Raw genomic sequence first — 27,217 nt, forward strand, 5'->3', positions numbered from 1 at the left:
AGGAGCCGCGTAATATTAGGCAAACATGCAACTGTGATAAAAGGGCGAAATATAGGGCGATATATGTCATATATTGGATTTCCATGTGGGTAAGCTTTCAATAGATTTTGCAGCTCTAGTATTAAATTACACCTTCTTTAAAGAGGATTATAACACCAACACAGGATGATGGTGTTTAAAAGCAGATTTATAGCAGTTAGGACAGTTATACACAATGCAAACGGCAGTAAAAAAATGACATATTTTCGCTGTCAGTGACTTTAAGTTTGACCGAGAAACTCATGTGAAGAATCCTCGGGTGCTTGAAGTGGAAACAGCGGGGTAACAGATTATTTTGAAGCTCAAACTCTTGGAAGTGCTGAAGGCCAGCAGCTCTGTTTCGAGGACCATAAATGTTAACTGTGCTTCTGGTCTGTTCAGGCTTCAGGAGAAGGAAGTGGCAATGAAGAAACCAGACTTCCAAGTCATTACAGGGACAAGCCCAGATACACGGTATGGAACAACTTTTCTGTTATTTATTGCACCGGTTCTTTTATATAAAATAGTTTGATCTATCTGCTCACTGAGCATGGCTCTGGAACTTTCACTCTGAGTTCACAGTAAAAATTATTGATCAAAGGGAGATTAGAAAATGAGCACATGTATTTGCTTTTTACTGGGATGATTAGCAAAAGACTCTGCATGAGTGGACAAACATTCATCCCTGAGGGAGGAATAAAAACTGCTGAGCTGATGTTTGGAAACTGAGCTGCATCTGTCTTTTACATTTGAGGGTAGAAACCTTTTACTTGAAGAATTTCCTTTTTCCATACTGGAAAAAACACAAACACTGCAAAGGTAAGAGATTTACACTACTCCAGATGCTTTTTAAACGGATATTTTCCCTCAAACTCAGTTTACACCATACCCATCATGCATCAGTAGGAGGAGAGAGCCTTTTAATATTAATGATGTGTTGAAATTCAGAGCAAGAACAATCTTAGTCTGGCTGGAGATGTCCACCCACTTTGTCATTCCGGTTTCCCTCTCTGCTTTCTGTTTTTCTCACTTTCTTGCCCATCACATTCCACAGACGCCCACTTCCATCCTCCCGCCCTCAGAGATGGCCATGCAGGTTAAAGTGGAGCACAGCCTCCACCCGTGCACCACCGTACTCTGTGCTCTCGCAATTATAGTGGCGTTCCAAAAACCAGACGTGCATTTGATCCAAGTCAGAGGCTCCACTCGCCTCGAGGCTTTATTATTCCGACTGGTTTCCTAATCAGCTGTGAGTTCAGGACCTGACGGAGTTGTAGAAGAGAAAGAGAGGGCAAGGTCAGGAAGTTTGTTTTCAGTTTCATCTTATTGTGTTTTATGAGGGGCTTATTTCCATTGTTTCTGTGGGCATTTATCATCAACGTGTTACATGCATGTCGTGTTGGAGGAAACAGCTGGCGTTTAATGTCCACCTGCCAATGTTTTTCCATCTGACGAGGATCTGTTCACGTCATGGAACTTCTTCACACTGCAGAATCACCCGAGCAGTGTAATTATGGCAAGTCTGGGCAGAGGCAAGTCAGAGAGGGAGAGTTTAGCTGAGACTTTCCATTTTGTCATCCTGGAATTCGGCGGTGATAGATGGAAGAGCAAGTCAGTCATCTTTAACGGTGTCACCATCTGAACCAAAGGGTTCCCGGAAGTTTGAAGCCCCAAGTAGAAATGTTTTGAGTCCATTATTGTTCTAACAAAAGAATTGTTTTGGTTCTGAGGAATGCAGCCACTTAGCTTTTAGTAGAAACTAAGGAAGTATATAAAAAAATAACAAAAACAAGCCTTTTCAGCAAAGTAAGTGTTTGTTAAGGTAGGGGTGATCATTTTAGGACTTGTACAGTTATTTCTAAAAGCTAAATGAAAAATACACTTGGGAATTATTTAGACTTATTTTTTTCATTTGGGAACAAAAAGCTTTAAAATCTTCTTTCATGATGCAAATACAGTTAAGGAAGAGAAAAATACTATCTAAAGTACTTTACATCAAACAAAGTGTGTCTGGTTCAGAGAAAAACCCACAGGAGCTGAAAGATGTACTGTGTGGTGCTGCTGAAGAGGTGCAAGTATGGCAGGCAGTTGTATCATGTAATCAATGCTTCAAAAAGAACTGTTACAAGCCATTTGTATACGTATTCAGTATCCCTGATATTAAGTGTCATATTTTTCACAGCTGCACTCAGAAGCACTAAAAAGCTACAATAAGTTTGAATGTTTTACTTTCATTTATATATTTTCACATTGATGTAAACTTTTGAAATACTTTTGCATGAAGCCTGGGTGAAAGAATTAAAGCAAACACTCCATGTTTTTTTTTTAAGTTTATTGTATTTTTTGGGGAAATTTTATTTTAGGAGAAAATTGTTTTGGAGTTCATTAAACTTTTTGTTTGAAACTCGGCCTGTGGATTACTGCTAACATCTCAGGTTGGATGAAAAAGACAAACTTTTTAATTTTGGAGTAAAGTTATCAGCTGACCAATCCTGACTTGTTGTACATGAGCAGCTACCTTACCCCTCCACATTTTTGTTTGTCTGTTTCTAGGAGAGTTGTTTGTTTTTTTTCCCTCCAGTACCTGTGCCAAATCTTGACTTAGCATAAAGTTAATCCCTTATTTATAAGGAAATATCACCTCTTACTTCTGTTCAGATGGAGTTTAAGGTCTTAAATAAAAGTTAATACTTTTTTACAGTTTCATACTGTGACATTACTTTACTTTTCTCAGGTCCTAAAACTCTGTTTTTACCGTTCTTTCTGTTTGCAGTTAGTTAATGAAACATAACGTTGTTCGGGTGGAACTTTGGTTCTGCTCAGATCACATATGATATCTTTGTGTTTCGCAAAATAGCGGAGACCCAAACCTTTGTTTCCACATTTTATAAACAGCCAGAGAGTCTTTCCTTCACATTCAGGCCAACATTTCAACAAGTTCTTTGTTTGTGTAATTCAGAGGGCATGTTCTACACCCCGCTCCACTCCACAGCTGGAGAGGTGAAATGTTCACGTTCCATACCTGCGCTTGCATTCAGGAGGTACTTCAGTTCAAATCCATCAACACGGTGTCTTCTAAAGGGTACGAGCGTCCTGCCCCCACCCGTCACTCCCTGACGGACGGAGTGAAAACAACCGGGGCATTCTTTATCACATGAATTCATAAATCAGCTCCCCACAGTCAGTGATGGTGGGGCAGGATTCTTATTGTAGTCAGTGCTGCGCAACACCAAGGGAGGAATGTTTCCCCGCACAAAAAAAGGTTAATTGTCGACCCCCGGGGGGTGGGGAGGGGGTGTCGTTTGCCCTTCGATCGGCTCTTCTCTTCACTCGATGTTTCATCACGCTCCCCTCTTTAATTTCAGGCATGTCACTGCTGAGGAATGAGTGTTTGCATTATTTATTTTTCTTATTTCAGCTGCAGTTTTAGGAACCTATCTGAATTTTTGTGTCTTCCGGCCGCTTTTCGATTACGTGTAGTTCAACAAAAACACAAGGAATGCATATCACCAAGCGCCTTGCACGGCAAAGTTACAAACAAAGATGTGATGCAACCTGTTAGCTGGCAGAGCATCTGTTGGGAATGACTCTCAGCTACTACCACACCAAACCTTAGGTCAGTGTCTATAAAACTGACTGAGTTATAGACATTTCTGTGATGGCCATCTTGTAGATAATTAACTTCAGCGATTAATTTGTGAGTTTCATTAAAATACATTCAATCAATTATGAGATATTTTGCTAACAGACACACACAGAGGCCTTTCACAGCAGCAGGCGATAATGATAGGAGATAAGTTTGAAAATTTTACTTAAATATGGAAAACCATTGTTTAATCAGCGATGAATGTTTTATTGTATCCTTTATTGTGCTTTATTGACATTTATGATCCATGGATTGTCCTTTATTTGACTTATTAACCAGTTTTATGCAAAACAACTCGTAGCACATGTTACTCATTCTAACTGGACAAGTCTGACATGAAAATCTAACATGTGATGTTGATGTTTGCTGTTTTTACTTAATTAGTGTTAAATAGTTTAACGAGAACCTGCAGTTTGAGATAAACACATGTTGGTATCTTTGTCTTGAATGGAAGATTATTGTTCTCTGTAAGTATCTAAGATTTATTTAAAAATATATAGTTTATATATTTGTGAGTTACTCGGCATATATGTGTTGTTTCTTCGCATTAATAAGGTTCGGATAAGGTTCTCCAAGAGATTCTGACAGTGATTACCGCCGTGCAACTCTCGTTGATTTAACTGTTCTGCTGAAAGGCTTGTTTGAGAACTGGAAGCCGTTTTTGATCGTTTGTACAACAGATCTCTAAACATTAAAGCTGTGCAGGACATGAATCATTCTGCTTTGTGATTAATGTTTACAAGGAGAAACTTTTTTCCCATGAAAGAGTATTGTTTACAGAGTTCTCCAACGTGGGAGGTGGAAACGGGGCCAGCAAATGAAGAGCAGTCTCCAGCAACATGTCATCCACTGACATTTTAAAAACTCCTTTTTTTATTGAAATGATTTTAATTGAATTATTACAATTTTGCAGACTGCGTCTCCATCTTTTCCACCCATCCCGCAGCCACCGCTGAGAAGAAAAGGGGAGGAAGCGTTCATCAGAGAGACTGGTGAGATTAAATCTAAAGCTTTAAGCTGCTCATCTGTTTATTTTTAAATAAATTCTTGCAGATGACAGAGGTTTAAGTTAATTGTTCTCATGTACTTTGATATAGATATAGATAGGTGAAATATGTTGTTCTTTTAAAAGATTGTTGATGACTTTTTCACCTGTTGAGCATAAAGGGAAATATTTTATTTTACAGTTTTCAAAAAGCAGGTCTGAGCCACAGTTAAATGCCTCCATCTAGTGGGAAAACTGAGGATTGCAGCATTGACATTTCATCTTTATTGTCTCTTATTTGATTTAGGTCTGATTTCCAGAAGAAGTTAAAATTTATTTAACAGACTTTGTTGCTTGTTTATTGACAAGATGTCTTATTGTGAAGAACGAGCAACCTGTTTTTGTTTACATTTTGCACAAAGTCCCAAATCTTTCAGAATTGAGGTTCTACATAAAACTGAAAAGATAAATATCTCGATGTCTTGGTTTGACTGTTAGTTTTTTTTTAAACTTGATACGTTTTTTTTTTAGTTGATTCAACATGTTGAACCAGTTTTGGATCTGAGATTCATATGTTTATTTGTTGTCGTGAACTGTGAAGTCAGGTTTTAATTTACCACAGTTTAGATTCTGTTTAACTGAACTGGAACTAAGCTATTAATGATCTGACTGATCCAGCTGTTTTAGGTTTCCTACATCTTAAAGGGGAACTGGGTTTATTGTAGCTCTGATGCTTTCCTTGTCTGAATTAACAAGCTGGTTTGTCCTATGATGTAATTGTTTTCTTCTTTTTTTTAGATTTCCTTGCTCTGATCACATTAAGTTGTTTGGTTTATGACTGATTTATCTCTCTCTCTCGCCACACGCATCAGTTTCCACTTCCTGTTGTTGTTTATTTCTGTGTCATGTCTGTTTAATTGTTGTGCAAACGATTGATTTGGGAGGATTTCTACAATCAGAAATGCCAAAAGATGTGATTGGAGGTTAGGCTTCTCCGTGCGTGTAAAATACCACAGTGATTTAGAGTCATAAATGTTGACCCATGTTTACACGCAGCTTTTCAAATGTGGTGAAAACAGTGAATACACAAGTTTCTGCTTATGTCATTGTCAGTTATAAACTGTGCAGACTTTTACACATTTTACCATCAGCTCTGCAAAACAATGTGGATCAGAAAAACAGTTTATCAGCTAAAAGGCAAAACCACATGATCCTGTACTGGACCTCCCTCGAATAACAAGAATTTAGTCAGTTTTAGATCAATTTAGAGGACAATTTAAAGTGTTTTCATGTGTCCTTTTATTGTAGATTTTTGTTCAGTACACACCATCCACATGTTTGAGACTTAATCCGTACAGAGTTCACATATTTGCTTGTTGACAGCTTTTGTTTCTTGCAGAAAAACTGTGAAAACAGAAGAGTTCTTGTGTCTGAGTTAAATGGACAAAACAACAGCAGATTAGCTGCTAAACTGTGATTTGAGAGCAAATAAATTAACTTTGTTTTCTGTGTGTTCAGCTGGTGACTCAGAGCATTTTTTAGTTTCTATGGGATCCAAGTCCAGACTTCTTGATTCAGCAGGTGGGCTCTAAAGTTTCCAGATCGAGCTTCCTTCATATTTCCTGTCCTGTTCTTCTGCTGCTGCTCATGCAGGATTATACACGGGTTCCAAACCCACACAAACATAAAAACGTTAGATTGTCTGAATGCTTTTAAATTCATATGAGGTGGTGGGCATGTTTCTGTGTAGGCCATGTGCATGGGAAAGTGGACATGTCGGCTGTAAGTGACTAAAAAAACAGGTTTATTTAGAGCTAATTATAGCTGGATGAAGTGGATGTAGAAATTTGGTAAATTTAATTTGCCTATTAATGCTATGAAATCTGCCATCAGTTTACTTTGTTGTGAAGTACCCTCTGCATTGACTCATTTAAAAAGATTAAGGATGTTTTAACAGTTAAAGTCATTTTGTGTTGGATGCCAGCAGGCAGCAGCCTAAATGAAGCAACAGGCTGCATTTTACACACTTTCCACTGAAAGTGACTCATTCAGTGGGAGGGGAAGCATGCCGGGTCAATGTGGGTCACATCAGGATAGCTGTGCATGAAGGTGCGAGACGTTTGTTGTCTTACTACCTTAAAATGTCCTATAAATTACAAATTTACAGCAATGCATGGGAGGATTCTTGTTCATCAAGCAAGAAGTGGGTTTCTTTTATTCCACTCTTCTTGCTTCTTTTGGGAGCAGGAAATGTTTGGTTTGATGCTTGGGAAACAGATGTTAATCAAAGGTTTTTATAAATTTATTAAGGACTGTGTCCTTCGCTTGTGTCTTCCAGGTGCCGTTGCTGCTAAAGGAGTGAAGGGTGAAAGGGGGGACAAGGGAGAGAAAGGAGACCGGGGTCCGATTGGACCAAAGGGAGAATCAGGTTCTGGCTTCAGCTCACGGGGGGCAAACCGTGGAGACAAGGTTTGCTTACAAAACTGTCCGTACACCTGTGTCATCTAATTATTTTATTATCTGAACCCTGCTTTATATTCTATATTCTACACTTATCCTTAAAAACCAGCAGTTTTTGATACATTCAGCTGTCAGAATCATCTGTAGGTAAAAAATAAAACATTACATTGTCCAAACACAGAATGTAGATCAGTAATTTAAAACAAAAATGAGCCCAGTACAGAGTCCTGTGGTACGCCAATTTTAACAGTTCAAGAGCACAACAGTAAGTGTAGTTTTACAAAATTAACAAACTATCTATAAAAGTTGCCTCCAAGTAATTGATGAAAACATATGCAAGGTGTCAAATACTTAGTTAAGGGACACAACCACAACAACCACACCTTTATCCATTGACATTTGTATCTTTTCTTTAAAGTAAAATGTCAGTTTCTGTAGAATAATTAGCCCCAAACTGTTTTGGCTTCAATAAGAACGATAAAACAGGCAGAATTTATATTATATTGTATTAAACTAAAAGATTAGTAGTGTTTGTGCTGTGGTTTTAAAAGTTTTGTCATTTGATGTTCATTTATTCAGATTGGTTCAGGTGAGTTGCAGCTTGCTGAAGATTTCACAAATAAGCACTGAGCTGTTAGAGCTGCAATACTTTAAATGTCCACTAGATGGAGCCAGAACCCCTGTTTTAATAAATGATCATTTGTTTTAAATTTTGTATTTTAATTATAAATTCTACATTTTATTTTTAAGATATATGTCAATTCATTTAATGTGTCTGTGCTGTTTTAAACTCCCAAAATAATGAAAAAAATTAAATGTTCAAAATTTTTGGAGATCTTGCAGCTATTTATTTATGTTTTTTTGTTTTTTTTCTCAAAGAAAACAAAATGTTATCACTTTGGTTTCAATCGTAACTCCCACTTACAGATGCAAAACATATTCTGTCTGTCTTCAGTCACAAACACCATATAATAGTAATATATTACACAGGAACCTTTTAAACAGATAATAAATGTTTTAGGACGAGCATTTCAGTGTGTTTTCCTATAGCTTTGAAAGGTCTAAGTTCCACTGTCTAACATATCTAATACTTTGAGTGAAACACAAATAAGATTTCTTAAAGTTTCAAATTAAAGGAGCCAGGCTGTAAATACTGCTTACTTTTTACTGCTGTTTGTTTTATTTCCAGGGAGAACCTGGTGAAAAGGGGACAAAGGTGAGTAAAGACTTAACAGACTTCTTAATTTAAAGGTAATTATTATTTTCATCACCTAATGCTAACTCAGTTTCTTTTTGTTATAACATTGTTGACCTAGAACTGATCATTGTGAAAATCTCAATCTGTTATAAACCTCCATCCTCTTGACTGCTGCACATCTCTTCCTCCTCTGCTTAATTCATTAAATAATGCCAGAACTTTATTTGAACAATTTAATAAATGAATCCTGCATCTAAATCTGCAGCCTTAAAGTTAACTGTTTACTTCTTGTATTTTTCTTGCCTGTATCTTCCTTCCATGCTCAGGGAAGTGTGTTGTCCAGCATTTCCTGCGCCTCAGTTAACACTTAAACCTCGTTCTTCCAGGGCAACGCGGGCTTCGGATATCAGGGCACGAAGGGTGAGCCTGGCCTGCCGGGAAAACCCGGGCCTCCAGGTCCTCCAGGACCTGCAACTGAGTATTCACTTGGAAGTGACGGATCAGTTGTTTCAAGAGTCCCTGGACCACGAGGACCACCTGGACCACCTGGCTCCCAGGGACCTCCAGGAGAAGATGGAGAACTGGTTGGTCGATGTTCTTTTGGTAATCTGGTTTTAAAAACACATTTTCTAAAATGTTTCATTCTTCTTGACTTTGTTTTTGCAGGGGGATCCTGGAGAGGATGGAAAAACTGTGAGTTATTTTTGTTTTATTTTGTGTTTTTTTTCTGTGCAACAACAAGTAATAAAATATCTAATGTCAAAATCTTTTACAATAAAACATGATTGAAAAATGTTCCTTTTTTGTTTGCTTTATTACTGTAGGTACTAAAGAGTCTTTATTTTTTTTTAAACAGGGTCCTCAGGGACCCCCAGGCTTCCCAGGAACCCCTGGTGACCCTGGATCCAAAGGAGAGAAGGTGAGATACATCAAGTGCAGTTTTAAAACTTTAATGAGTTCCTTTCTGCTGTTGAGAACTGCCGCGTCCTAACGAGACTCGCACATGCAGGGTGACCGTGGAGAGGGTCAGCCAGGACCCAGGGGACCCCCAGGACTTCCCGGTCCCCCAGGACCAGGATTGAGATTTGTGAGTTCATTAAGGTCACAGTTTAGCACCACAAGTTATTATTCTGTAACAGCCAAGATTTTTTTTTGTCAAATAAAACTTGAAATTTCAATTTCAGACCTTTGAGGACATGGAGGCCTCTGGGTTCCCCGATCAGGAATCCATTCGGGTGAGAAGATTTTAATTCTCCTCGTTGACACCCTCAGCAGCTCAGGACTCCATGTTTTGATGCTTTTATGCAGGTGAAAATCAAATATGACGCATCTAAATGTTTATTCTCCTTAACATAGGGACCTCCTGGTCTACCAGGGCCCCCCGGGCCACCAGGTCCTCCTGGTTCCTCCACGTCCGGCACAGCAATCAGCTCTGGAGCATTTGGACCCCCAGGCAAGGATGGAGCACCTGGTCAGCCTGTAAGTGTCGAGCTTCTCATCTCTCCAAACCTCCACACTTCCTGAACAGGAATAATAATCATTATAATCTAACCAAATCAACAACCAAACCTCTGGGCCTTCAGGGCTTACCGGGTTTACCAGGTGCTGATGGCCTCCCAGGAGCTCCGGGTTCCAAGGGAGAAAAGGTAATGAATTTGTTAAAATCCTTGTTTCTTCTCTGATTACTAACACAATGGGAAATTGAGTAGAGTTAGTTTGTAATCCGGTCTGCAGGTTTAATCATCGCTGGGTTTGGACAGGCAGCAGTCTGACTTTCTCAGCCCACAAACTGAACCCTGGGCCTAAAAAGGGCTACAAATAAGCCAGTGTTACATTATGAAGCTGGGATTTATTTCTAAGGAACAGAATTAGTTTTAATTTCAGTCGGGATCACTTTCATCAGAGGGGCGATGCCATCTGCAGTTACAGAAGGAGTTTCTGATTTTATTTGGTGTTTTTTCTCTGTTTGCTGACGTTCCGGCACAACATCCTGCCTGTTTTTGTTGTTCTGTGATGGTGAAAGTTTTGTTCTGTGTTTATCTTTTCACCAGGGTGATTCAGGCGATCTGGGGCTTCCAGGAGCGATTGGAGAAAAGGTGGGAATTAATTTAGTTTTTCTGACATTTCAGATTAAAGTTGCTTCCAATTAACATGGACATAAGAAATGTTTAAATAAGTGTGATACATGACTATCTTGAGCATGAATTTTGAAAAACCTGCATCATGAACTGTTTTCCACAGGGAGCTCCAGGAGAGCTTGGATTACCAGGACCACCAGGGGAGACTGGTCTAGCTGGTCTTCCAGGACCCATGGGACCAGTTGGGTCTCCCGGACCACCGGGGCCCCCTGGACCCAGTTATCGTGTTGGATTTGTGAGTTGCTGTAAACGATTTATAGTGCTTTTCTTTTTATTATTTCAGTTCTGCAGGTAGTAGTACTCTTACAGCACTGTGCTAAGGTTTTTGTAATATTTTAAAGTGGTTTTGAATAATAATTTTTAAAGTTTTTCTGAAGGTTTCAAAGTTTTTTGGGGGGGACCTTTTCCTTTACTCAGTTTCTGTTCTGAACTTAATTCAGACTTAAAAAGGCTCCTAAATTCAAGGGATGAACCAGAGTTGTGTTGACACAACAGAAAAAAACATTTTAAATTGAATCTTTGTTACCAGCAGCCTGTCACAAAGACACGTTTTCTTCACATTTCTTTATTTGAAACAATAATTAAAAAATACCAGTAACACAGAAAATAGGATTTTAGCTTTAATATGACGATTCCCAAAGAACTGTTAGCTGAAAATTTGACACACAAGAGATGATCAGCTGAAGGATGATGCATCCTTCTGGTCATGTTGGTTCTTGATGGACTTTTTTTCTTAAAGAGATTCACCTGCTGGAGATAAATGTTTAGGTCTGACACAGTGAAAAAGCAGCTGATGTCCAAGCAAAACCTTTAAAAGACCTTCAGAAGGTTGGAGAATTTTTTCTTAATACCACAAACTTAAAAAAGTCTGGTTCCTTTAAATTAAAATGTAAAGAGATGAGAAATTACTAAAGATATTTAAACAGAAATGTATCTTAGTCTATTAAAGTATAGAGTATAAAACAATAAATAAGAAGTGGCCCACATTTCCAATTGAGTGATTTTCATATATTCACAGAAAGTTTTTTATTATAAAATCTTTTTTCAGGATGACATGGAGGGGTCCAGTGGAAGTTTCACCAATGGACTCACCGGCGTCAGAGGACCAGCAGGACTACAGGCAGGAAAATTCTTCTAAAGTCTCAATAAAACCCGAATTACCTGTACATCACTTTCTTTCATCACAAGTTCCAAGTTTGAACTGAATCCCTGTCTGTAGATTTTAAGTCCTTCTTTTACGAATGAAAGTGTATCTCTGCAGTCAGATCTGTTGAGGTCATAAGTGCTATTTCAAACTATCAAATGAAAGATGTCTTGTTCAAATTCAGGGAAAACATGGCGCTGAATGTTTTACTGGAACTGCTCTGATTATTTTTAATCAAAGTAATCACAAAGATACACATGAGTTTACAAATAATCAAAGTTGTGTTGTGTGCTTTTAGGGTCTGCCTGGTTTACCTGGACAGCCAGTGAGTAAAAACAATCATCTTTCACACAAACTTACAGAAGCAGTTACATGATCACCTGTCTTTCTGTACTTCATTTATTAATCTACATCATGTCAAACTCAAGGCCCGCGGGCCAGATCCGGCCCTCTGTAACATTTCATCCGGCCCTCTAGCCTGGTTCAGATCGAGTCTCTGATTCTTATTTTGCTTAAAAAACTGAGCCTAATTAGTGAAGTTTTCTCTGACAGTGACTTAGAAAACAACAATATATAGTTTTAACTTCTGTATGATCCGGTTTTTGTCTGTTTTAATGTTAAAAATTTCATTTAAAAGCTGAGTGAGGCGTAAGAAATGACTGCTAATGATGAGCTTTTTGAAGTTTGCTCTATTTGTCTGTGTTCAATAAAGTCTGTTTGCTCTAAATTCTGTATAATCTGTAACTGGGAAAAGGTCATTGATATTTCTATGTGAATGATTTGACATAATACATCTAAAACCAAGGTTAATTTATGTCATATTTAATAAATATTGATTGTGATTGGACCAAATTTTTAATTTTGGCCCCCTTGCGTCACTGGGTTTGACACCCCTGCTCTACATGAAACAAACAGTTATGTACCCCTAGTTATCAGAGGTGATACCTCTAAAAGTAAACAAAGTCCCACAGTAATTAGGACCTGAAGTATCTAACACAGGGTACTTTTCAGACAGCTCAGCCTTCTGGTAAATACCAGAAACTTGTATTTGTGGTGTGCATGGGCTGTCTGTGTGTTTCTCTTAGCTAACCTGGATTTGCGTTTGCAGGGTAAACCCGGTTTGCCTGGCATACAGGGTCCAAAGGGCGATCAGGGTCCTGCTGGAAATGACGGCCTGCCAGGCCTGGATGGCTTCCCTGGACCTCCGGTAAGAGGAAAGAGGTCTAGATCTGAATGAGACATTTACTGCCAGGTTATGCAACATATTGTTAGATATTTGATATACTTGTTAGTCTGGGTTTGTTTATTTGTCTGTGACTCTTAGGAATAATTAATTTACTCAAATGTACCATCAGGTTTATGATATAAGAACAGCGCTGCTTTTAGTCTTGAAATCTTTTTTGAAAAGGGTTGTTTCTTTTCTTTATAAGAAGAAGCTTTTGCCTTTCTAAAGTGTCTTTTGTCTCATTTTATTCTTTCAGGGCCAAAAGGGTGCCTCAGGCGACAAAGGACAGATGGTATTTATCATTTTTGATCCTGGATAAATTAATACTATTACATCAACACTGTTGTTAAAGCAAAGCTGTTATCAAGATGATACCAGTCCTAAACACAAATCCATTTTATTTTGTGTTCACAGCTGTCAGACTTTAACTCTTTTACTAGTTATTTTTGGATGTGTTTGTTTGTTTGTGGTGTTAGGGTGAGCCAGGTCGAGATGGAACTGGGTCACCGGGTCCACCGGGTCCACCTGGACCACCAGGACAAATCATCTACCAGCCGTCTGAGAATGTGAGGAACAAAGAGTGACAAGAAACAACTTCTAGACTAAAATCAAACACTAACAATGGCTTTCTTTTGACTTATGTCTCACTTTAACTCTAATCTCTACAGTTTGATAATTTTGCTGGAAGCGTCGGCTCTCAGGTACGTTTTCACACAAATGCTACCTAAACTTTAAGGCTGTTAGTATCAGATGTGTTTGTCGTCTTTAAGGTCTCACAACTGAATAAAATTATGATATTTTTTGTTGCAATAGAGTCAAAACTGACCGACAGCACTGTGTTTTCCTTTTCAAATATGTCAAACTTTATTAAAACTTAAAAATCTTACTTTGACTACATCAGTAGAAGATTGAAACAAAGAATTCTCCTTTTTCTGTCAGAACTGATCAAATTGTGTAGAATTGGGTCTTCATTCAAATGTTTGCCTAATAGGTTAGTTAAACACTGAGAGCATGTGAAAAGCAGTTTAATTTATATTTTTTTCCCACACAGGGTGGACCGGGTTTACCCGGCAGAGCTGGATTTCCTGTAAGTTTCGTTGTCTTAAATAAATACAAATTTGTAAAAAAATATATATATTTAAAAAGTCTAGCTGAAGAAAATAACTCGGTTGTGTCCGCTGCTTTAATTTTCATCTTATGTCAGAACCACATCCACCCTCATTACATCCCAGCTTCTGTACATTATGGGTCTAAGGTTGAATAAATTGAACAAGGTTGAATAATTCTGTGTCAAAGGTTTTGCTTTTTTAAGGCAAAGTTCTTTAAAAATGTCTCAGAGTTATTTTAAATGAAAGAATAACAACATGTGGATCTGTAGTTGGTATAAAAACGAGCAGGATGATTTTTTTTAACCCGATTCAAAACTAAACTGACTGATTTTATTGTCAACAGGAAACATTAAGTGCGACAGTTTTACTGTAACTAAAACTTTAGTTGTTTTTGTTTGACTTTTTTATTTTATATTTGTTGGCAACTACTGGTAAAAGTAATCAAGTATTGACATTTGTACTCTGGAGCATTTCTTTTTGTTATGCATTTAAAAAGATCTAAACTTAAAAGCCTTTTTGGTCTTTGTTTGCTGAACATTGGACCTTATCTTCTGTAGGAAGCCCTGAAATGTAATTTCCAGCCTCAGTATTGAAACAATGGCTCAGTCAGCAGTTTACAAGATGAACAGTACAGACAGAGATTAATGGGCCGGCTGATTATTATGGTCTGAATTAATATGTGGATCAAAGAGTTTCTCTGTGTCCGTGTTGACCTTGTTTGTTTCTAAACTTCCTACATTTATTTTACAGGGTCCTGTTGGACCAAAAGGTGACAGAGGTGACCCTGGTCCACCAGGTTATGGACTGAAGGTAGCAGCTAATTCTCTTGCTCAGCTAATTTTGAAGCTGTTCATCATCGTGCCGACGCTCCGTTCTATGAGGCTCAGGGCTGTTGTTGTGTGTTCAGGGTGAAAAAGGAGAGCCAGGTTTTATAATTGGACCTGATGGGAATCCTTTGTATCTGGGAGGACTAACTGGCCCAAAGGTTAGTTTGTATTCCTGTCAGTTTAATCCCGTCAACTTCTTCTTCTTCTTCTTTTATGTTATATTCCTTCATTTGAACTTGGAACTAATCATCTCTGCTTCATCATTTAGGGAGACAGAGGACCTTCTGGGCCCGTTGGACCTTCAGTAAGTGTTTATATTTAAAACTTTTTAAGCAAAAAAAAAAACAAAACAGTTGTTTTTTTTTTCTTTTCCTTCTCTGGTTTTTATTGTTATTTGTCATTGTAGGGTCCATCCGGGCCTCCTGGAATAAAGGGTGAATTTGGAATGCCTGGAAGACCTGTAAGTGTTGCTACTCTGTCTTTACATCATGTGCTGTATGTGTTTTACTGGCCTGTTGTACATTATTACTCTTTACCATCATGTAATGGCCTGTTTCTGTGTGTTTGTCTGTCTGTTAGCAGAATATTTTGTAAGTGACAGACCTGAATTTGGTTAAACCCTGAAAAAAGTAATTATTGGCTCTACAACTGATTAACCACAGCTAACCAGTCTTAGCAAATACAAAAACAGCTATAATGTCTGTGTTAGTAGATCAATACCACCTTTCGTTTAAAACTATTTGAGTCAACACAGTTTGTCTCATCAAACATTAAATGGATTTTAATGAAACTCTTGACAGTACATATACTATTGATTATTTTTTAAGATGGCCACCACAGCTATCAGACCTTAAAAAAACAAAAGAAGTGGCTATAATTTAGTAGATTTTACAGTTATAAAGCAAACATTTAGCATGTTAGTGTCTAAAAGTCATTCCCAGCATAAGCCAAGCATCAAGAGATTGCTTTATTTTGTAATGTTATATTCAAGATTTCACCAAAACAGCCACAACTAGAGTATTTTTTTTTATTCTGGCTTAAGCAGCAGGTGATATGCATTCTTTCAAGGAATGCTAGGTATTTAATTCATTCCTGTTTGTTTTGTACCTTCCTAAGTGCAGAGAAAAAAGCTGATTCGTGACTTTCATCCCTCAGGGTCGTCCAGGTGTGAACGGATACAAGGGTGAAAAAGGAGAGCCAGGAGGAGGCGCAGGTTATGGTTATCCAGTGAGTTTTAATATTTTTACAATGCTGAGACAAACTTGTCAACAGTAGGAGCTAATATTCAAACTTTCCCATCATCATTCTTACTTACTCACCAATGTTTAGGTGGTCAATCATGAGCTTATGGCTTCAAAACATCTCTGCTCCCTTTCTGCGAGAAACAATCAGAAATAAAAAAAACTGCTTTCCTCACTGTTGTCTTATTTAACGCTGTGTGAACACCTATAGAGTTGCATTTATCACTAGTCAAAATGGAGGAGTTGTTTTTTCATAAAAAGGGGCGGGGCCATAGCTCAGCAGCTTCGTACCCAGATTTTTTTTTTCTCCAACCCATGCTCTGCAAACCTTTATTTCCTTCCACAATTTGATTATTAAATTTTATTGAGTTTTATTAAGTTAATAATATCACACATGAAGGAATCATTCTGGCTCAGATGCAGCACAGTTGGTCAGAACCATGATACTCCCACCACCATCTATCTTAAATGGTATTTCACATTAGGATGCCAGTAATTCATTCTCTAAACCCTGGAACTTGTTAGTGGAGCTCTCTGCTACTTTATGAGTGAGGTGTTAGCATGAATCTGAAGTAAATGGAAGATTAAATTAATCTGTTTCTGTTTCTGTTTTTGGTCATAATTAGGCTATAACAGATCCTCAAGAGTTTCTGAGATTTTAGACATCATTATTATCAATGAAACATGTCAGTTCAAACCCAAACGTCTCTTCAGATCCAAACAAATTTGTACATGTTTGCTAAGAATGTTTGCTGTCTCAACAAATGGCTGAAATATTAAAATGCCGGCTTTTTAAATTGTAAATGTTATCGGTCACTCTGAATAAATAACTGTGTTTCTAAAAGGGAGTTCCCGGCCCACCAGGACCTCCAGGGCCGCCTGGACCTCCTGGTTCAGCCATTTCTCTCGATCGTTTCAATGTGAGTTCACAAGAGTCCAAATATCATGTTCTGAAAATGTATATTTGTCTCCTGAAATTCATGTCACTTTTGTCTTCTTGTTATTAGCGCTATGAAGAAACTTCAAGGAATTATCAAGGTATGATATCTGATATTGCAGCAAGCGACTTTAGTCATCACAGCACCAAAACAAAACAATTTTACTGAATTTAAAGCTGAACAGAATTTCTTTTTGCTGTTCTCAGTTGAAGTGAAAAGTTTAAACTGATTTAATGGGCAAGACTAGATTTAAAAAAGAAAAAGAAAAGAGATCAGTCAATAACTATAACAGTCATACAGTATCAGAGTCAGTTTCTTTTCTTTTCTTTTAAAATATGATATGTGACTTTGTTTTATTTTTACTTTTGTTGTAGCAATTAAAGGGGAAAAAGGAGAGCGAGGTGAACGTGGACTTCCTGGTAAATTTTACAGTTTTCATAAATAACACGTCCAGTATGACTATTTAGAGAAACTGTATATCTTTAAAACTGATGGAGTTAGTGATTAAAAACATTGTTTCTTTTGCTTTTTGTGCAGGAGCTGCCTCAAATTTTGACATTTACGCAATAAAGGTAAACTAATGTTTTTCTACACTTTTGTTGATATTCTGGATAAATGTAAACAGTTAGTCCATCATAACAATAAATGTTTCCCAACAGAATGAACTGAAAGGAGAACGCGGAGACTCAGGTGTCAAGGGAGAAAAGGGAGAGTCTGGTGCTGGATATTATGACCCACATTTTGGAGGATTACAGGGCCCACCAGGACCTCCTGGTAGCCCCGGCCTACCGGTGAGTTTGGAGAGCATAAAGCTTCAGCTGCGTATTTAGGTTTGTTCGTCTTTTTTAAGTTCTTAACTGGAAAAAGATGGAATGCTCTCTCTGGGTTGGGGGTGAATCCCTGCCTCAAGCAGAGGAGCTCAAGTGTCCTGTAGTCTTGTTCTCGAGTGATGGTAGGATGGATTAATGAATCAGGGCCTTGACTGCAGTAATGCTCCAGTCTGTCGTGGTGAAGAAGGATCTGGGATGAGAGGCGAAGTCCCTGATTTACTGGTCTGTCTACGTCCCAACCTCCAACCTATGGTCACGAGGAGTGGATCATGACTGAAAGAATGAGATTCTGGATACAAGCAGCTGAAACAGAATTTCTCCATAGGGTTCAGCTTTAGATATGAAATAAAGGTCACTGCTCCTCATCATTGAAAGGAGACAGCTGAGGTGGTTCAGGCATCTGATTAGGATGCCTCCTACGTTCCTCTCTGGAGGTTTACTGGGCAAATCCAGCAGAACCCTGGGGCAGACCAAGAAATCACTATAGGGATTATGCATCCTCTGTGGCCTGGGAATACCATGGATGGATGGATGGATGGATAGATGGATGGATGGATGGATGAGAAGATAGTAAAGTTGTAAATCCTTTCACTCAGTTTTGAAACTTGATGGTAGTAGTAATTTTTATTTTTTTCTTTAATCTAAGGGTCCAAAGGGAGATTCTATAACCGGCCCTCCAGGACCCCAGGGACCTTCAGGGCCACCAGGGGTTGGTTATGATGGGCGTCCTGGTCCTCCGGGACCACCTGGACCTCCTGGACCCACATTTTCTGGCCCATATCAGCCTAATTATCGTAAGCGGCTTTTTCTTTGATTCAGTTTTCAAATTTAGTTTTTGTAACATGTCTTGACTAAAAAAAAATATATTTTACAACTTCTGTGAAAATTAATAAGCTGTAGATTTCAGGAAAGGTTTATTTCTATAAAAACAACAAGTGAGGGAAACACCACTAAAATGTGATCTCTGAAAATTTCATGAAAATGCATTTATAACTTTTTGAGTAGTCTTGTTCACAGACAGACAGACAGACAATGACAGAGAAAGACAGTAAAACATGCACAACAACAGAAGGGATACATTAATGACAGCTGCCAATATGAAATGGTAAATTTAATAAGAACAGTTTCCTGCCAGCCTGAGACAACTGCTGTGCATTGTTTCATTTAGCTGTGAACTGTTTCTCTGCGTGTTTGATTTAAAGCTGTCAGTGTACCTGGACCCCCTGGTCCACCTGGCCCACCTGGAAGTCCTGGTCGCTCATCTGGGGTAAGATTAGCCCCATCACTGTACTTTCATACCTGTCCTATCCTATCGCATGACTCTTCCGTGTAATATTGTAGGCTCATCAGGTTGAATGTGTTCATTTCATACATTTTATTGACATTCTGTTGGTGTTTCTTTGTTTCCAAAAGGCCACAGTTCTGAGGTCATATGACACAATGATTGCTACCGCCAGGCAGCAGCCAGAGGGCAGTCTGATATACATCTTAGACAAAGCAGACCTTTATTTGAGAGTGCGTGATGGACTGCGACAAGTCATGGTATGCCTAACTACGTCCTAAAATCATACTTTTCTGTAGTTTACCATAAGGAATAAGAACAGCTACTTCCAACTAAAGATTAATACATAAAATTATATTAAAGTTGTCCTTTTAGCTTCTAAGTAGCTAAATTTCTACAGGTGCTACATCCTCCTGGTTTATGATATTATGATAAATCTATTGTTACTTTGTGTAAAAGAAAAAAAAAATCACTAAGCAGTTGTTTTTGTCTTCCTCAGCTTGGAGAGTACAATTCCTTGTTGGGAGATTTGGTACGTTTTAAAGAGGAATAAAAGAAAAAAACACACAGTATGGCCTTTTCTGACTTCTGTATGATCATTAAATCCTTTTGATTTCTGTGTAAAGGGCAACGAGGTGGCAGAAGTCCAGCCTCCACCTGTGATTCTGTACCCTCACAACCCGGACCGGCCTCACAACAACGGAGCGGGCCGTTACTCGGAGAGCGGTTCTGTCATCCGATCCGCTGAGCCCCCCCAGCAGCAGCTCCACCCACCTGTGTCTGGTCCTGCTGGCCGTGTGGAGATCATAGAATCAGGAGTGAGTGGACCTTAAAATGACCGTGTTTATATGACACGTTGTGTTATCGGCTTGTTTTCCCACCAGTTCACCCTTAAAAATGTATAAAAACAGATTTCGTATAAGCTATTAATGTCAGGATTTGGGTTCTTGGCTGGGGTTTTCTTTGAGTTTATTTTCTGTTTGGGTTTATTATTCTGTCTTTGGTTGTTTTGGCTGTTTTTCGCTCCCTGTGCTCTTTGTTGTTTTCTCTTGTCTTCAGTCTTTCATTTGTCTGCCTGCCACGCCCATCTACACCTGCCCCGAGTTTTGTAATCACTCACCTGTGTCCACTTCTCCTAATCACCTCCTGTCTTTAAAACCTGGTCATCTCCTCTTTCACTGGTTTCACGCGCTGTCTGGTTCCTCCTGTGTCTTGTCTCTGGATTTAGTTTGTGTTTTGTTTTTGGTTTTCTTTAAGCTCACATCATGAGTCTGCACATTGGGTTCGCCTCTCTCCACCACACCTGACAATTAAATGATTTATTATAGCAATATTCAACATGTGCAAGAACATATATGGAAAAAACCTCAATTCAGAGAAAGCCTGGTTGATCCCCCACATGTGAACCAAAGATTTTAACCTTAATCAGTAAATATTTTACACCAGTTTAAAATGACCTCAAGAGAAAAATAAATAAAGAAATGAAACGGCCTGAAATATGTGGCATGCTAAGGAATTTCAATTTAGAGCTCATTCAAGCTTTAATAAGGTCACGTTTTACATCACTAAAAAATTCATGATAGAGGGATACGTTTGTCAACATTCTGTGGAGGTCCTCTTTCTTTATGAAATTGCAGCAATAATAAACCCCAATGACATTTCTGTCAAATAACCTGAAAGTGCATGAATGTCACAAACAGGTGAAAGAAAGATTTCTATCTGGAGATGAATTTGTTTTTCTTCTTTTCCAGCTGCACCTGGTTGCCTTGAACGCGCCTCAGACCGGCAACATGCGAGGGATTCGGGGTGCGGACTTCATGTGCTTCCAGCAGGCTCGCGCTGTGGGGCTGAAAGGAACCTTCAGAGCCCTCCTGTCCTCCAGGCTTCAGGACCTCTACACCATCGTCCGCAGGCTGGACAGGAGCGGCTTCCCCATCGTCAACCTTAAGGTGAGTCTCCGCTTCTCAGGAAGTAACCAGATTGTCAAGAACGACTGGAGCGCAGGTGCTTTTTGGGAGAATGCTGAAAATCCTCGAAAATTATTGAATTCTCAGGGAATGTTTACAAGAAAATTATTGCATTGCTAGTTTATCTAATTTATAAGTCTTCTTTTTAGATTAAAAGATTTTTCCTAAGATTTTTACTGCTTTTTGAATTTGCTTTAGTTGTCATTTTTAAACATTTAAATTAAAAAAAAACTCAAAACTTTGATAGACTGCCTCCTTCAAAGGCTCTTTTATTTTCTCACATTTTTCACAAAGAGCCAGTTAACAAGTATGTTATCTTTAATTAGCACAGATATTTTATTCAGGAGCACATTATATATACTCATTGCAAATTTATAAAGACCAAACCAAAAATGTTCATAAAGTAAGAAGAAAAATCCACACATTTTTCTCATATTGATGGTTAAATGTATAATTAAAATACATTTTGTAAGCAAAACTTGTGACTGGATTCCAGCTGCTGTGTGAGTTCTATGTGTTACCTGCAGAAACAGTCGACGTGACGGAAAATAGGTCAGTCGTTACAATTAGTGGCCATATTTGTTTACCTACAAAGACCATCCTAATGTAGGTCAATCACGTGAGTCAAGCTTCCACGAGGTTTAAGGCGCTTTGTTCTCATGGATCTAGGATCCCGTCTTGTCCCGTCCCGTGGAATAAGTGTCCCACTTATATTACACTGAATAATATAAATTTAACGCACTGTTTTGTTTCTTTTCTTTTAGAACCAAGTGCTGTTTAACAGCTGGGAGTCGATCTTCAGCAACGACAGCAGCAGAATGAGGGAAAACGTACCGATTTACTCCTTTGATGGTCGAGACATCCTCAGGGACAGTGCATGGTAGGTCTTTGTTTAAAAAGCCAATTTATATTTGTGCAGAAACCTCCTCCTGCAGCTCCCTCTTGGGCTGAAATGTGACAAAGCGGCTGTTTCTGATCTGCAGACTCTGTTGTGTGTTTTTGTTCACCTCCAGGCCGGAGAAAATGATCTGGCACGGGTCGAGCAGGAAGGGCCACCGGCAAATGGACCACTACTGTGAAACGTGGCGGGCAGGCGACCGCGCCGTGACCGGTCTGGCATCCTCTCTGCAGAGCGGCCACCTCCTGCAGCAGACCCCCAGCAGCTGCTCCAACTCCTACATCGTCCTCTGCATTGAGAACGCCTTCATGTCTGCATCCAAAAAATAAACCCACCTCCACGTTTTTAGTCTGTTCGTGTAATGGGCCCAAGTTAAACGTTTTGTTTTGTTATTCAAGCAGCCGTGTGTTTTTGTTCATTTTGTTTCGTTTTCCTGTATTCCCCTTTAAATTCGCGGTAACACAGCTTGTGAACATGTGGCGTCCAGTGACCTGACCTGAAGGCATTTCAGTTTGGACTCTCAGCATCATCATAAACGCCAAAGAGAAGGGTCAAACAGAGGATTGGTCCTTTTCCTCAGAAACTCGGCACATATTTTTTGTCTTCAAGGTGCAGAATGATTGTTCTCAAATTAAATTCCTTTTCTTTTCTGTATATTACATGTTTGTCCTCTGTGTTCCTTTTTGTATTATCAGTGATTTGACTTTTTTGAACTGGTTTTAAAAACTGTTTTTGTTTGTTTTTTTAGGTATTGATCATTTATTTTACTTTGTTTTTTATTTTTTTCCAATTTCAGTGTAGAATTTGGAGTAATGATGGAGTTCAGCAAAACCTTTATGGACTGTTTTAAAATAATAATAAAAAAAGATAATAGATATTTATTTTTAAATAAAAGAACAAATAAATGGATAATTAATACATTTTTTTTACACAACACATAGCTTTTATTTCTTCGATCAGAATTGTGCCTTATGACAAACCCAGAAAGCTCATATATGGAAATATTCTGCAGATCTGCAAATGTTACAACCTTTTTAATTTTTTTATTTTATTATTTTTTGCTGGTTCTTCCAACTAAACCTAAATGCTTCTTTCAGATACAAAATATTTTGACATCATTTATGTTTAAGTTGAATTTTATAGCTCTGAGATGAATGTTTTTGCTTTTAAAATCTCAAAAGATTTGGCTTTTAAGAGGCTGGAAAAAATATGATAGTGACAGGAAAAGCAACATATTAAGGAGAAAGTTTTGCTGTTGCCCTTCATTCAGTTTTACAACCAAAACGTCTTGACTGTATCTGTGAAAATGCTTTTTTTTTATGACAAACTGCGCTGTACTGTTTCACCCAGGCACTGAATTAAAGATTTTTTTCAATTACCGATGTGACATTCTGTGCAGCGGTCTGCGTTGCTGCGTTTATTCTCTCCTGCCTTTCACTTCCCAGCGATGAGCAATAAACAGTATGAACGTCCTGTACTAACTTACTGTTTTAGCATGTTTTTTTTATACAGTAGATGATTGCAGTAGATTATTCTAGTATATAAATCAGGGTCTAAATACTCAGTGCAGCTTTAAAATGAGTGTCTTTCAAGATAAGAAAACTCCTAAACATATTAGGATTAAAAGTTTGGAGCTTGAAGCCATCATCTTTAGCAACATGACACTTATAAATCAAGTCCCACATTTATCTATTTATGAAAAAAAAGAAGATGACCTAAAAATAATCAGTAGAAGTGAACAATTCCCACTCAGTTTCATCAAATCTGCAGGCTTAGGAGGCTTATATTAATTGACTGGAGGGCTCAAGAGTTATAGCGACGTCTCTGGCTGACAGAAAAATAAACTTGGATCATGACTTCCTGTTTAAAACCTGACTGTCAGAGGAGTAAATCTTAAGGAAAAGAAAAAAAAAATGACTCGGTGAATGGCATGTTATTTATTAAAGTCGTTTTGACTGACTGAGGTTTGAGTGGGAGCGAGCTGATTGGGATGCAGCAACCCACAGCTGCAGAGTGGGATCACTTCAGCGGCCTGAGGACAGTTATATTTAGTGAGCGCTAAGTAATAACTAAGTACTCTGAAATGATGCAGAGAGGGTAATGATACAACGGGGCGACAACCAGATATTGGGCGACTTAATTACATTTCAGGGTGGAAACGAAACGCCGCTTTTGTCAGATCTCTAAGCTGTATTTATTCCCTGGTGGTGACTCACTGACTCTAACAAGAACTTAGTTGTGTTGTTGCACAGCTGCTTTGTTCTCTGACCTCATGTGTTTGGTTTTTCTTTCTGAAACAGAAAAAAACGGCTTCTGTGAGTTCAGTTTCAAGGACCAAGCTGGAAAATTGTAGAAAACCTTCTAGAACTGGAATAAACACTCCTTAATGGCACCATTTGATTAAGTTCAGGATAAACTTTTTATGCAATTTGTGCTTCTAAGACTAAGTTTTGTTAATTCTCCTGAATGAGATGAGGTTGGGAGAGTGGCAACAAAGAAGGAAATATTTTAACCCAAACCTAAACATTTTCATTGTTTGCATTCAGTGGTATTACATATTCATCATTCAAACACTTTCATTTACTCTTTCTGTTTTTGTTAATTGTATTTAATTGCTTGTTTTTTTAAGCTTCTTATCCTGTATGTTTAAGTGAGATTTATTATAAACCCTATAGGGGTTTTTAATCCCACCTGCACATTTTGTTTTTCTTTAATCATCATTTTTTTTTTTGTTTCTGTTGTGTAGATATTAACTAAACTGAACCAAGTGTATCTATTATTTTATTTTTTTTGATTTTAAAAGCTACTTTTTCTTGCATAATAAACATTTTTGCTATTAGAGGAAAGGGTAATGGGGAGCGCTAAAGCAGCATCGGTTTAGTTTCAGAAGTACTTAAAATGAAATTTTCCCATTTAGTCAGATAATATGCGACACTGTCTCTTTCTTTAAATCCCCTTGTGAATATTCTGACATTTAAATCTGCTTTTTGTGTCCTCGGCTCTTTAAATATTTGATAAGGGGGAGGATATCTAGCATGGATATTCCTGGCTTTATTCATCATACATGTTCTCCTTTTTTTCCACTGGCCCTATCATGTTAATCTGAACCTTTTGTTACTTTTTAAATCTGGGTTATTCTGGGTAGTAACTTGGAGGAATGATTAAAAACAGATGCAAAGCCAAACACAGAGACTTTAGAGCTTCAGAGATGCTTTCTGAAGAACTAAAAAGACCCAGCCAGTTCCAACTTTCTATGACAACTTCCCCTTTTCTGAGTTATTGCAGTTTAAATAATGTTGCTCTTTGCATGCACATTCAGAAATCCAAAAGACAGAATTTTCAATATTCTCATGGCTCCCTCCAAGGCAGCCATTAAAATCAAATATATATTTATCATTTCTATATATTTTTTTTTCATTTCTTCCTGGTGAGATCTCTATTACAGCGTAACGGAGAGTTTGCTCAGCTCAGGTCTGCAGCATTTTGTTTAAAGCTGTGCCCCCAACCCCCACCCTTACACAGCTCAGTACCCCCAGTCATCAGTGCAGCTGGCTACATATTCGATGTGACATCTCTTTCCATCTTCTAATGAATTTTTTATGTCTCTTCCTCTCCCACTGACACACAGACGGGCTTCATATTGGCCCTGATCTGTAAACTAGTGATTCTGTAAATGGCAGTGTTGCCTTTAGAGTCTGGGTCTCCTCGGCTCTCCTACTGCTTATAATTCTTATTCAATCTGTCCAAAGAATGCACCATCCACAGCAATTAGTACATGTTTGATTCTGCCTCTTCATCAATTTTAGAACAACCTTAGCTATCATGAAACAAGTAGGTTTAAAAGATTAAAACTGAATAATTATTTAACAGATAAAACGCTAATAGAAAATTTCTGAAGATATTTTAAAGGGCCAGAAGCAGACTTCTCTTCCCTTTTGACCCTGAGGTTTTATGTGCACCTTTTTTATTTATTCAGTTCTCCTGTTCTAATCATGACAAAAATAGCTCAACTTCTACAGAATTTTTTGAGCATAATAACATAGCAAAGAAAAACCTGCTGAATAATATAAAATGCTATGGAGGAAAGCTTTTCAACACAGGAGGTCATTTAGGGATAGCAATCATAATGTTAGGACCTAGGCCACTTTTAATAAAACAAATTTAAAAAAGAAAGAAGGTTTTAGGCTATCAGTTAAATAACCTTACCAAATGTAATAAATTGTACTTTTAATTTTGGAATTCTTATGGATCCTCTCTGGCCTGAAAACACCTTGGGATCCCCCAGGATGAGCAGGAGAAATGGGAGAGGGAGGTCTTGGTTTCTGTCATGGACCTGTTGCTGATCCAACCATGGATAAGAGGTAGAAGATGGATGGATGGATGGATGGATGGATGGATGGATGGATGGATGGATGGATGGATGGATGGATGGATGGATGGATGGATGGATGGATGGATGGATGGATGGATGGATTTTGGAACCTTATATTGTCTGTGATCTGGCTCTACATAGACTAAAGAAGGTCTAGCTGTTGTTGTAGTTTTGTATGTCTAAATTTTGATGTAGACCAGTTTGAATACCCAAATCTGTTATTCTGTGAGAAACAGCCAATCAAATAGAATCTCAAAGAGTCAATAAAATTTTAATATAAAAAAAAAATCATGCCAAAGAGAGTATATGTCGACTAACATCTCTGAATATTATTTTGTTGATCATCATTGGTTTTCAAACCTCAGGGTAAGTAGATAAAAGGCTTTCATTTAATTTTGCTTATTAGACTTCCAATCAGTCAAGGATGTTCTCCCAACTCTTGTCATGTTCTCACAAAACAGTACTTTTTAACCCTTAGATGCATAAGTGGGGTCAAAAATGACCCAGAGGGTTGTTATTTTTCAAAATCTCTGAAATTAAAAGTTTTTACACTTCCATATTACAGGTATTCCTCATAAAACATGTTTGTGACTTGAAGCCATTTGAATTTTTATTTTTTTTTATACATTTTAAGAAATTGCAGTTTTTGTGTCACTACCCCATTTTTTCATAGGTGGGGTCAAAAATGACCCCAAGCATTTTCTATAGAATCTCATGGGTTTGCTTTGGGAATCTTTGATTTTTTACCAACTGTGACTGTCAGGATACATTTTCTGTCCCACTTACACATCTGATGCCTGCAGTCTCACCACCAGGATGTCAGTTTGACACAGCAGCATACGTGTAAGTATTTTCTTCATTTATCAACTCCATGACTTGTCTGTGATAGAGTATCATGTTGGTCAACAAAGTAGATACTAGTTAGCTAACTACAAAAAA

At 38.1% G+C, this 27,217-nt stretch overlaps 1 protein-coding gene across 9 annotated transcripts in view; it reads left to right on the plus strand.

The window, feature by feature from the left end:
• Nucleotides 1-23,383, plus strand: part of col18a1a (collagen type XVIII alpha 1 chain a) — a 72,075-nt gene extending 48,692 nt beyond the window's left edge. For 7 of the 9 annotated variants that reach the window (XM_017430395.3, XM_037976188.1, XM_037976189.1 and 4 more), the window contains 39 exons: nt 421-492; nt 4,578-4,656; nt 6,168-6,230; nt 6,988-7,118; nt 8,299-8,325; nt 8,694-8,891; nt 8,974-9,000; nt 9,164-9,226; nt 9,317-9,394; nt 9,492-9,542; nt 9,664-9,786; nt 9,891-9,953; nt 10,359-10,403; nt 10,549-10,680; nt 11,494-11,565; nt 11,888-11,914; nt 12,698-12,796; nt 13,071-13,106; nt 13,291-13,380; nt 13,483-13,515; nt 13,866-13,901; nt 14,674-14,733; nt 14,831-14,908; nt 15,019-15,054; nt 15,157-15,210; nt 15,906-15,977; nt 16,837-16,911; nt 16,999-17,029; nt 17,304-17,348; nt 17,467-17,501; nt 17,589-17,720; nt 18,406-18,553; nt 18,962-19,026; nt 19,173-19,301; nt 19,541-19,573; nt 19,668-19,859; nt 20,793-20,990; nt 21,773-21,888; nt 22,022-23,383. In XM_017430395.3, the coding sequence (XP_017285884.1) occupies nt 421-492; nt 4,578-4,656; nt 6,168-6,230; nt 6,988-7,118; nt 8,299-8,325; nt 8,694-8,891; nt 8,974-9,000; nt 9,164-9,226; nt 9,317-9,394; nt 9,492-9,542; nt 9,664-9,786; nt 9,891-9,953; nt 10,359-10,403; nt 10,549-10,680; nt 11,494-11,565; nt 11,888-11,914; nt 12,698-12,796; nt 13,071-13,106; nt 13,291-13,380; nt 13,483-13,515; nt 13,866-13,901; nt 14,674-14,733; nt 14,831-14,908; nt 15,019-15,054; nt 15,157-15,210; nt 15,906-15,977; nt 16,837-16,911; nt 16,999-17,029; nt 17,304-17,348; nt 17,467-17,501; nt 17,589-17,720; nt 18,406-18,553; nt 18,962-19,026; nt 19,173-19,301; nt 19,541-19,573; nt 19,668-19,859; nt 20,793-20,990; nt 21,773-21,888; nt 22,022-22,235 (3,258 nt within the window). In that variant the 3' untranslated portion in view covers nt 22,236-23,383. The remainder of the gene's footprint in view (nt 1-420; nt 493-4,577; nt 4,657-6,167; nt 6,231-6,987; nt 7,119-8,298; nt 8,326-8,693; nt 8,892-8,973; nt 9,001-9,163; nt 9,227-9,316; nt 9,395-9,491; nt 9,543-9,663; nt 9,787-9,890; nt 9,954-10,358; nt 10,404-10,548; nt 10,681-11,493; nt 11,566-11,887; nt 11,915-12,697; nt 12,797-13,070; nt 13,107-13,290; nt 13,381-13,482; nt 13,516-13,865; nt 13,902-14,673; nt 14,734-14,830; nt 14,909-15,018; nt 15,055-15,156; nt 15,211-15,905; nt 15,978-16,836; nt 16,912-16,998; nt 17,030-17,303; nt 17,349-17,466; nt 17,502-17,588; nt 17,721-18,405; nt 18,554-18,961; nt 19,027-19,172; nt 19,302-19,540; nt 19,574-19,667; nt 19,860-20,792; nt 20,991-21,772; nt 21,889-22,021) is intronic. The other 2 variants (XM_017430396.3, XM_037976186.1) reach the window with 1 other exon arrangement.
• The last annotated feature ends 3,834 nt before the right edge of the window (nt 23,384-27,217 follow it).

Source organism: Kryptolebias marmoratus, linkage group LG6 (assembly GCF_001649575.2).
Source record: "Kryptolebias marmoratus isolate JLee-2015 linkage group LG6, ASM164957v2, whole genome shotgun sequence".
NCBI classification, from domain to species: Eukaryota; Metazoa; Chordata; class Actinopteri; order Cyprinodontiformes; family Rivulidae; genus Kryptolebias; species Kryptolebias marmoratus.